The sequence below is a fragment of the Armigeres subalbatus genome, chromosome 1, assembly GCF_024139115.2.
Source record: "Armigeres subalbatus isolate Guangzhou_Male chromosome 1, GZ_Asu_2, whole genome shotgun sequence".
NCBI classification, from domain to species: Eukaryota; Metazoa; Arthropoda; class Insecta; order Diptera; family Culicidae; genus Armigeres; species Armigeres subalbatus.
Genome location: NC_085139.1, coordinates 154,256,780 through 154,268,894, shown reverse-complemented (window position 1 = coordinate 154,268,894; position 12,115 = coordinate 154,256,780). Strand labels below are relative to the sequence as shown.

At 42.4% G+C, this 12,115-nt stretch overlaps 1 protein-coding gene across 1 annotated transcript in view; it reads right to left on the bottom strand.

The window, feature by feature from the left end:
• LOC134205317 (synapsin) overlaps positions 1 to 12,115 on the bottom strand; it is a 278,521-nt gene that overhangs the window by 13,225 nt on the left and 253,181 nt on the right. Inside the window, exons 10-11 of the mRNA XM_062680470.1 lie at positions 6,025 to 6,192; positions 5,461 to 5,734 (exon numbers count right to left, since the gene is read on the bottom strand). Coding sequence (XP_062536454.1) covers positions 5,461 to 5,734; positions 6,025 to 6,192 — 442 coding nt within the window. The remainder of the gene's footprint in view (positions 1 to 5,460; positions 5,735 to 6,024; positions 6,193 to 12,115) is intronic.

Sequence of the window (12,115 nt, the reverse complement as noted above, 5' to 3'; positions counted from 1 at the left end):
GAATTGTACAAACTTATCTTATGACAACTAAAGACTTTCCACTAAAAGCTCAAAATAATTTAAAAAAGTCCTTTGTAAAAGTTACCAGATCCAAAAGTTATAGTAATAGAACGTTATCAGCCAGCGACGACGGCGTGGCGGCGTTCCTCCTTAAATACCTCCGAAGCTTCTCCAGAAGCTTCTCTGGAAGTTCTTCTAGAACTCCCTCCGGAAGTTCGTCCAAGAGTTCCTCCTGTAATCTCTTCACAATTAGCGACATGGTTACACAAAAAAGGCACAAAAGACTTTCACTATTGATTGGACCCACGAAAAAAACGCGAAACTCTGGAATGAACTTTTGGAACTGGATAGTTTTACAGATGTTCCGGATCTTCCTCTGAGCCATTTTGGGAGCATTTTAGAAGACTTTCACTATTGATTGCACCCATAATTCGCCAGGATGGATTGTTACGAATTAATCGCAAAGCTCTGGGATGATTTTTTGGAATGGGCCATTTTACGGATGTTCCGGATCTTCTAAATGAACAATCGCAAAGCTTTGGAATTGACCACTTTTGCGGGTGTTCCAGCTCTTCCGATGGATTTAAATTCGCCAGAATGGATGGTTACGAAAAAATCGCGAAGCTCTGGGATGAACTTTAGGAATTGGCCATTTTACGGATGTTTCGGATCTTCCGGGAAACTATTTCTGGGGCATTCGGAGGTCGCAGAAGACATTTGCTATTAATTGCACCCACAATTTGCCAGAATGAATGGTTATGAATGAATCGCGAAGCTCTGGCTGGGATGAACTTTTAGAATTGACCACTTTTACGGATGTTCCGGATCGTCCAGAGAGCTTACCGATGACCACTCAAGGGATAAAATTGACAAGCAATGACGTATACAAGATAGAAAATACAGTTGGGTTCATCAGAGAACATATTTGCAAGCAATTTTGTGTTTTACAGAACGAAACTAGAAAATTAGGTGCCAAATTGAGAACCTCAAACAGTATACCTCTCTAGTACAGGTGCCCCGGGGACTAGAGAGGTCAATTTGGATGAATCACCCCATGGGCTTGTTCTAGGAACCTACAGCTTTTATTTGGTGCCTAAAGATAGAAAATAGTTTGAAAATTTAGTTTTTGTGAACGTGATGAAATCTTGGGTCCAAATGGACCCCAATGCACAATGTGTCACTTTTGTGGCGCGTCTCCTAAATGACACTGGAAGCTGATTTTCTCAGGGAATCTTAGTTTGAGAAAGTTAGGAAAAGTCGGAATTTTTCAGATTTTTATCTCGTTGTGTTACAAAGTTACAGCGTTGTTTTGGGTGTGCTTGGGTCGAAATGGACCCCAATGCACTAGGAAGGTTAAAACACGGAGAATGAATGAACACCTATATACGCCAGTACGTTACAGACAAGAGTAAGAATTTATTGGCTCTTCTATACAATACAACATAGGTTGGAGAAAAATAGTGTTGCCATATTGACTTTTGTTCAGTTATTGTTATTCGAACTGATTGGTTTGACGCTGAATAACCTAATGTCGAATACATTGCGAATTGTTCGTAACTTTTAAGCTTGTAACAGTTTGTGAGAAGATCAGAAAATCGGGTCTGCTAATCACGGCGATATACAGTCCCTTCCCGATTTTGGCAACACGACCGGATTTTAATGTTGCCAAAATGGGGATGTTGCCAAAAACGGGAAAAAAATTTCCTACAAAACTTCAATTTTTTTTGTTTGCATGATTGAAGCTAAATACTTAGAATATGTGCTACAAAATATGTGGAGTGTGTTTAAGTGATGCAAGTGCATCATAATTGACATTTTTGCGATATAATTCATAACTCGGAGATTGTAGTTCAAACAAAATTGAAACAAACTCAAGAATGGTAATCAAACGATAATGTAACTTAATTTCATAATACAGATTCAATAATAAATAATATTTGAAATTAACAATAGCGTTGGCCACGTCCTTACAAAAATTGTAGTGATCAAATAACGTTTCTATTGTAGTCCATTGAAGTACTGACTTCAATCTGACATCTCATATAAATTTAAGTCCACTAAAATGCTTGTTTTTATCATAGTTCACTATATAAATCAAATGCGATTCGCCGGATACAAGATGACTAAATGTGCTACAAATTTCTGATTCTTATATAATGAATTTTGATGGTGGCAAACTTTCTTGTGGTCGGTGTGATTAAGAGTAAAGTTCTGTGCACAATTTTTGCTGACATTATGGAAAAAATTAACGCAAGGCATAAGTCGTTCCATTGTTTTAGAAGCGTATCCAATGTAGTGTGAGTATGGGTTAACTACACTCAACTCACTAAAACCAAATCCTTTTGCACTAGTCGGTCTCCTAGCACTCAACCTACGAATATTTCAGGTGGCAATGATTGATCCATGAGCACTATGTGCATCTAGCACTACGAGTTATAGTATGGCTAAGTGGAAGCTGGAAGACGGACAAAATGGTGCTCGCTGCAAGTAATCGTACTCCAGTTCTCCATGCACTACTTTCATTATTATAACTTTGAAAAGATGGAAGAGTCCTACATCAGACTGAAGAGGGAAGCAAAGCAGATTGGACTAGTGATTAACACGTTAAAGACGAAGTAGACTCAAGAGAAGACTACGGCTATTCACCACGAGCTTGTATCAATGGCGACAAAATCAAGGTGGTTGAAGAATTCGTGTAGTTAGGCTCAGCAGACAAATTCGGAGACGCAACGTGCCAGGAAAGCGTACGTACTTTGGACTCCAAAAACATTCCGATCGAAAAGAATTCGCCGCCGTACCGAACAGACTCCCTCATTAAACCGGTGGCGGTAGTCCTATTTGGACAAGAGATCTGGACAATGCTTGTGGAGGACCAACGCGCACTTGGAGAAAATGGCTCTCTACAACGATCTGACAGTGGACAGCAGTGGACGAAGACGAGTGTTAAGTAGCACAGAGGCCACTCCGGCCTTAGGCTGAATAAATAATAATTAAACCACATATGACGCATCACTCGCCTATCAAAGCATCTAGAATTACACCAGCGATCTCATGGGAACTTCACAGGAGGTACTCCACTTCTGATACTTCGCCATCACAAACAGAACAATCGAGAGCAGGCATTGGAAGTGTGAGAGAGCATTGTGAGCATTAATCTATTGCAATTTATGCTACATCCATGGCTAATAAGTTAACTGCCTCGCTCAGATGGATACCAAACAAGAGTAGGAGCGATCGTTGCTGTGATAAACAATGAGCAACACCGTCTAACAAGCCAAGCCGTGTCCAATTTCAAAGATCTTAGGAAGCTTATAACTTGCCCCGCGGCAGAGCATCAAGTTGGCTTAGATTAACCCGATTTTTTCTCATGATCTGATTTAAGTCAGTGCCTGCTCGAGAGCCTTACGGTTACATGTTACCAAACTCTTACCATTACTGTTGAACTTTTGGCAAACATGCTGGAACCAAAAGGCTCGTTATGCAATTGACAATTGACTAGAAAAGCCAACAGTGTTCTGGTATTATGCGCTAGACAAATTCGCGTCAATTTTAAGCAATAAAGACTCTTTGAAATAAAATTGTTGCTTATTTTCTATACGGGAATGCAGCAGAAAGACGGATAAAATGATAAAATGACAGTTTCTCGGCTGATACCAGAAAAGAGACGCATAATGAGCAAAACGACTTGATGGCTATACAGCGCATTTAGAAAATCGAATGTGCCAATCACTAGCAATTAAACCTACTGGGGTTCCTTGTTCCTGGATCACTCATGCAGTATCGGTTGCATTGTGATGTAAACAGCGGGCTTCGCTTAATAGGTGTTGTACTATGTACAACGGTGTGAGTCAGCCAAAAAATATGACGTTCTACGGTGGGCTGGTTAGATTAGGGTAGTATGAATAGGGACATGGGAAATGTGAATAAAAAGGGCAGAAAAATTTTAATAGACATTGTTTGCAATGAGCGATGATACGAGTGGTGGCTCATTATTTCAGTGAAAGTGTCCACCAGAGTAGCACACTTGTTACATATCAGTCTCTGTGACTCATATGCGACCAAATCCAGTTACATTAGAGTTGCTGCAACCAAATCGATGTGAACTGTGCTACTAGGGACTATTCGTGCAGAACCCATAATACGCATATGAACCTTGATGACATTCACTTTTGGATTTGTTTATCCTATTACATATTAATAAAAAAGTTTTAGCTCTAAAAACAATTTAAAAAATATTTTCAAGGTTGTTGCCAAAATCGGGGATAGACAAAAACGGGTGTTGCCAAAATCGGGATGGGACTGTATCTGTTTTTTTTTACGTTTTCGGTGAATCAAGTTTCTTATCATTCGCTTATGACGCTGTTCGTGTGGTTTATCTTCAATACTTTGACTATATAAGCAAATTGTTTTCTCCGTGCAGCAGAAGAAAATTACATCGTCAACGTAGGTGAGATCTAAGACTAACTTACTCGCATTGTAAATTGTGTGAAGGCATTGGTCCGCCGTCGATTGTTTGAACCCCATATGCTTTAGCACCGAGGTTGATCTGAGGTTCGGAGTGTGATCTGCTTCACTACGGGAGCGAAGACTAAGACCAAGACGTAATCTTTTCCAAATTGACAAAATCCGTGCACCAATAGCTGCGCTTTGAATCGAACACGATTGTCATTTTCATCTGCGATCCACAAGCTCTAATTTTCCATTTTCATGGTGAGATTCTATCTAGTCTGCCATTGCAGCAGTCCACTCGGCGCACAGAACATTTAAATTTTGTTTCACTGAATCTACTTCTTCATATCTCAATGGTGGAACACCTGCCTGTGAACGACGAACGGGCACACTGGGGTCAAAGAGCTAGACTTTAATAAGGTGGCGCAGATCAGCTAGTTGTCTCTTCTATTTATCCGCAGAACTTATGCAACGCAAATAGTGACTTTTTATGGACAAAAATATTTATTTTGTGGAAAATTTTGTAATTGTTTTCAGCTGATATTGATTTATTTATGGAAATTTTGTATTTTTTTCGTGGAACATTTTGATTTCTTTATGGAAAAATCTTCTTTTATAATTGCAATTTTTGCTTTTAAAAGAGCAGATTCAAAATTTCTAATTCTTCATGAATATTTTATTTTGCTTCCAAATTAATCTAACTCTTCGCCAATTATAATATTTGAAAACTCTAGTGCATATGCACACCATAAGACGAATTTAATTTGCAAAATGTGTTGGAGATAACCACCCTGAGAGTAATGAATTTTAACCATACCGAAGGAATGTGGTCAACACATTTTCAAACATTGTAAATGATGTATATGTTAGGTTATCAAAACCCGGAAAATACGCAATTATTGATTAGACTGACGACCATTCATATGTGTTTCACTTGTTTGACTTAACAATAATTATCATTACTATCTAACGTATTTTTTAATGTTGTTGGATACCATTTATAAAACATACCTTGTGAGTCACGTCGTCCCAAGCTATTCAACGTTGGCACCTTTTCCAAAGGCTGATCCGGAAGCTCACCAGACTGGCTGCTGATGCTACCGTGCCGGCCGATTGATCCAACACCTGGTGTTGTACGTTCGGGTATTGGCGGCGGACCACCTCCTACCGGAGCTGGCCTTGTTCCAATCGGAACCGGAGGCATTTCCTCCGTTGGGCTACCACCGCGGGATGAGATCGATGTGCGTGAAGTGGCCTTTGTCAACATTGATGGGCGACACACGTTCTGGAATAGAAGCGTAATGGATAACTTACTTATACGAACCATTACTCTATGAGATCGACAATTTATTCTTCGAATAGCACTTCGCTATTCAAGTTCTGCGACTTCTAGGAAAAATAATCGTTTTGATCCATTCTTCAACAAAAGACAAAATTCCTTGTTATTGAAAATAATTCAAAATGATAAAGCAAAAAAGAAAAGAAAAAAAATCGTAAAACTTATGTCGAAAACAGGTATATTCTATTATTAAGTAAATAAATAAAAAGTAATAGGTGAAATTTTATGCACCTTACCTGCATACGCCCAACGACTAGATCAGCAATATGTCGGCGATCCTCTTCCTGAGTGTCGCCCATCAAAGGGAAAGTGGAATCCGATGCGCTTATGATAAACTCCTTGCCTTCCTTGGAAACGATCACTGCTATGCCGCACACTTCCATGCCACCGAACAGTTCTGAAACCTAACGGAAGATACAGCGAACAGAGCGTGAAATGATCAGTTTATATGCAGAAATCGACATACGCCTATAAAAATATCACAACATGCATGCAGATCAATAAAAATCAATAATTTATATATCTGCCGCAAGCTGCCGTTTCATCTAAAGAAGTCACTCAGAAGTGTTAATTTTAATGTGTAATAACCGATCAACGATTAACACCTCCGAGTGAAAGACATGCCTGGATAAATAATTGTTCAAGGGCTTGTAAATTTGTTAACAGAGTTTACTATTACAAGACCAACAAAAGAGCGCACTTCTTAATCTATAAGATTCCCTGAGTTGATATACTAAACTTAGCCAAGTATATTTCAAGAATCTTTTGTTTTCCGTAATGTATTGTTATAGCAATAATCTTGTAATGCATTCAGCCGGAGTTTTACGTGCATTTTCACACGAATTAAATTTTGTGTGCTTGTTTCTAAATGCAAATTTTGAAAGGAATCTATGTACGATGTCTAGATATAACAGGAGAAAATAATCTATGACGACCCTTAGCGTTTGTTCAGCGTCATTAATCCACTAATGCGACATTAATTGGAAGACTGAATCATCTGTTTTATCTTCATACTAGATCCACAGAACAATAGGTACTAATAATAACAATAACAACGTCCAAGCGTATGGCTACATATGACTCTACCCTCCCACGTCTTTTTTCCGCGAATTTATATTGAAGTTTTAGAATATCGCGATTTCAATGACGTCGTCGTCCAGCAACGACAGCAAGTCTGCGGATGAGAAGAGGCAGAAGGATACCAGTTCAATGTAGCTACAGTTGCCGGTTTTCGTCATTCATCGCACACTGCTTGATATAGGGTGATGGTTTCTCTGTTAGGCCCGATGCCCACGTAGCGTTTTTTCAACGCCACGCAAATGTGAAATAACGCAGGTGTATATCGGCACGGCAACGCTGCGTTACTGCTTTTTACCAATGCACATTTGCGACTTTTTAACGCCGCGTGCACACAGAGTTGGAAAGACGCTACGTGGGAATCTTGCCTTAGATATTGTGCTTAAAAAAGTTTTACTTTATATTTAACTGAGCGCTTATGCAGTAAAATATTTCATTGCAAATCTTCCGTTTGTGATAAGAAGGATGCCATTATTCGAACAATCTCCCTAAATTAGAAGTGCTTGGTGTTCGGACCAGATTCGCATGAGGATTTACCGTCTGCCTGGTCGGCATATAGAAGCGAAGCGTGTGGAAAGAATGATTGATAAACATTCGATTGTATATCACATTAATATGATGATGACTGATCACAAGCCTCTTGGGTTGAATTACTTACTCAAGGAACAGAACGACGCCTACGCAATCTATTTTATGCACATGCGAATTGATGATTGCGTGGGAGTATTTCCGAATTCCTGATTGATTCGTCATTTACACACATCCAACCAGGGGATGTCTCCAGCTAGCCTAATGGGCAAAGGCTTAGGATTGTCAATTCGGAGAAGGCTCGATTGTATGCCCGGACTAGGATGTTTTTGTGTGGGAAACATTCTCGATTCCCTGGGCATAGTATATCCATCGTGCTCACCACGATTCCACTGACAGGCATAGAATAGCTTACATCAACTGCAACTAACTGTGGATATACTAATAGAACACTGAAAAGGATGGAAGCTAAGTCCCAGTTGAAATGCAAAGCCATGGGAGAAATAGAAAAAGAAGATCCAGCACAGGTCGTTTTTTTAATTTTGCATAAAAATGTCTAATAAGTTAATGTGAAAGTGTTTTTTTTAGATAATTTAAATAAACATAGGAAGCACAAATCGGACCAGCAACGATCTTTACACTCACCAAAGCATTCATGTAATGTTTTTATCTCGGCCAGACGGTGGACCCCGGATGTGCTTGTCCTGGGAGGAGTGTTGAGGATCATCCTCAGGAACTTGTTTTGTACTCGTTGGAGTTTCAAATGTCATATTCGATCACAGGGAGGATGATTTGCTAGTTTCAACAAAACGTTACACTTTGTCACCGTCTTATCAACCTTTTGACGGAAAATAAGCTCATTGGCCCATTCCACAGTCGTGACATTGAGGATGATTTTATAGTCCTCAGGCGGAACATGTTTAGGGGATTTAGATTGGGGGAAAATGATGGCCTGGATCTTCGCCGCATTGATACAGATCTGCCTGTGTGGGCACGTTGTATTCGCGGCATTTCTGCAGTACCTGTCGCATGGCGAACACCTGGTCTGTGGTGGAGCGTTCGCCCATAAAACCCGCCTGGTACTACCCCACGAATTCCCTTGCAATTGGTGCTAGTCGACGGCATAAAATTTGGGAGAGTACCTTGTAGGCGGCGTTCAACAATTGCGCGGTAGTTGCTACAATCCAGCTTATCGCCCTTTTTGTAGATGGGGCACACGCCACCTTCCATCCACTCCTGCGGCAAAACTATCTCCTCCCAAATCTTGGTAATGACCCAGTGCAGCGCTCTAGCCAGTGCCTCACCACCGTGTTTAAATAGCTCTCCTGGTAGTTGGTAGACCCCAGGGGCTTTGTTGTTCTTTAGCCGGCCAATCTCCTCCTGGATTTCCTGGAGATCCGGAGCCGGTAAAATTATGTCCTGCGCGCATTCTCCCAGGTCCACCACTATACCGCCATCTTCGTCTGCCACATCGCCATTCCGCCACCACCGATCACCTTACGCTCGTTCGTAAGAAGGTTCCCGTTTATGTCCTTACACATATCAGGCTGTGGTATATGGCCCTTACGTGAACGGTTTAACTTCTCATAGAACTTTCGTGTGTTATTAGCGCGGTACAGTGGCTCCGTCTCTTCACGGTCTCGATCTTCCTGCTGGCGCTCTTTCCTCCGGCAATAGAGTTTTGTCTGTTCCGCGCCCGTTTATATCGTGCCTCGTTCACTCGTGCGGTGTTGCAGCAATCTCGCCCATACTGCATTCTTCTCTTCCACTAACTGCTCACATTCGCCGTCAGTTTCTCTGATTCGGGGGCATCGTGCCAAGTGCAGTGGTTGCGGTGCTACCAATGGCGGATCGAATATCTCTCCAGCCATCTTCAAGAGACGCTGCGCCTAGCTGCTCTTCCGTTGGGAGTGCCACTTCCAGCTGCTGTGCGTAATCTTGGGCTAGTCTACCGTCTTGTAGCCGCCCAATGTTAAGCCGCGGCGTCCGACTTCGACGCGTGTTGTACACCGTTGAGAGTTTTGAGCGCAGGCATACTGCAACAAGGTAGTGGTCGGATTCAATATTCGCACGGCGGTAAGTGCGGACGTTTGTGATGTCGGAGAAGAATTTACCGTCGATTAAAACGTGGTCGATTTGGTTTCCCGTTTCTTGGTTAGGTGATCTCCATGTGGCCTTGTGGATATTTTTGCGTGGAAAGAAGGTGCTTCGGACTACCATTCCGCGACAGACTGCGAAGTTTATGCATCGATGGCCGTTGTCATTCGATACGGTGTGCAGACTATCCGGTCCGATGACCGGTCTATACATTTCCTCCCTTCCTATCTATGCGTTCATGTCACCGATGACGATTTTGACGTCCCGCAGTGGGCATCCATCGTATGCCTGCTTCAGTTGTGCGTAGAACGCTTCTTTCTCGTCGTCGGGTCTCCCTTCGTGTGGACGTACACGTTGATGATGCTATAGTTGAAAAAACGTCCTTTAATCCTCAGCTTACACATCCTTGCGTTGATTTGCTGCCACCCAATCACACCATGGCGCATCTTACCCAGCACTATGTAGCCGGTTCCCAGCTCGGTGGTGCCACAGCTTTGGTAGAAGGTAGCCACTCGATGCCCGCTTTTCCACACTTTGTGACCTGTAACCGACGGCTACATAATTTAGGTTTGTGACTCGGTCACAAATAATTTTCTATAAGTACTTGATGCGACTCTGGGCAATGCTCAAGGGAAGAAATGAGCGATCTCCCATTCTCCCACTGCCTCTCCCTATTTCCACGACACACTCACTCTCGTTTCGGTAGATTTGCTGACAGCGGTTAAAACAACTGTGGCAAAAAACTCAGCCAAGATTCCGTGCAACATCCTGGGCCGGACAAGGAGCGGTAGAACTCACGTAGCACGTATAGAAAATTCGTCAAACTCGGGTTTGGTCGGATTCTTATGAGAATGTATTAAGGTCGTACTCGGCATGCTAGCACGGTGAAATTAATTCTGCTCGGAACGTGCTAGAGAGCAGTAAGTGCGCGACGTGAGTAAAATCAAAGTTCGCAAAAGTGCGTTTTCAGACTTATAGTGATTTTTTTAATATATCTGTATTGTTCTTTCTTAGGTCTAGTGGCATTAAATAGCTAATTACGCTATAAATAGTATTAGTAGTGATCTAACTATTATATACAAGTGGTTAGTAGTGTAAAAAAAAACGATAGATACCAAAAAGAAATCTAAAACCTATTGTATCTTAAAGCTAGGGTGGTGTTTCAATGCTAGTTCCCCCCGTGGCGTGTAACTACATAAGTACACTGAAGATCGAATAGAAAAAGGTAAATTTTCAATATGCCGTATGAATTCGAAGATATACTAGTCGTTTTAAGTGCGCTTGTGTTCTACGAAAAAAACGTGGTCTAAATCTAATATGACGGGTAGGTCCAAGACAGGACCTTTTTCTTTTATATTTCGGTCCAGCTATTGTCTGCGACGCCATCGCGGTCGGGCAAACAACGGACAGCACATTATAATAGCGCAGTGACGAAAGGCGAGAAAGGGACGGAAAAATAACGATACGAGGTCGCCATCTTGAACTCGGCCAAGCCGGTCTGCCCCCGCAATAATTCGCCAGCCTCGGGAAGGGTCCTGAGTAATCGCGAGCACCCTGGGGTTCTCACAACAAGACGCTGTGTATTCCGTTTCGTCGCAGGCGCGCAGATAGTGTCCTACCGTCCGACCTCGAATTCCGGACCGCTGGCCCGAAACCGTCACCATCATCTGCTACCACCATCACGTACCACCAAAACCTAGACCTAACAACCGCAAGTAGAAACTGTGACGTCACATAGCTAGTAAGAAATGGCCAAAATTAGAAAAATGTAAAGTTTGTAATTATACGTATGTGCATGAATTCGATCGCTTTAGTACAATTTCAGTGTGTTGAAAGTTTCACTATTAGTCTGGTTTGTCCCGTTTTATCCCGGACCCAGAAAGGGGTCACCATGCCTCACTCTCTAACGGTCCTATTAGAATTTTGTTCGCCGTGTGGCCTTTGAGTGGTGCAATCATAAGAAGTGGCTTGGGAGTTTCACCCATCCGAGTTATGCTGATGGATATGTTGCACCTTAAAGTGAGTTCCCAATAGAGGTGGATCATCGAGTGACGTTGAGTTTGTTGTGTCGATTCCCCTTCTTCCGACCCTGAAGATCCCCTTTTCCACTGAGCATAGTCTAGGGGGTTATAGACCTGACCAGCAAATCTCCTGCAGCGCCACGACGTTGAAGTTGCGGGGATGTAATTCATCGTACATCATCCTGTCGCAATTTGCGAAACCTAGCGACTTGCAGTTCCATGTTCCAAGCTTCCAATTGTGATCCTTCATTCGTCGCCTAGGTCTTTGCCGATTATATGGAGTCGCATTATCTCTTATATTGTTCGTAATTATTGGTTTCCAGGCGGCTTATTGGGCCTGTGCAAACCTCCTGTCTCGTCGGAGGGCCGTCGTGTCAGGGCTGTTTAGCGTTCCACCTAACACCAGGACTTGGGCTTGTGCGCTTTGAGCGGCACACGGTCGCTTTGGTGGGGCCTACTTGCGGGTACATGCAGCTTTTTATAGGAATTTAACAGGGCCCACTGCCAAACCCCACCACATCCTAGGCAAGCCCCACAACTCGCAGATGACCTGGGATGGATCGTCAAGTCCTTGGACATAATCCCTGCTGCCCGCACAGGTTTT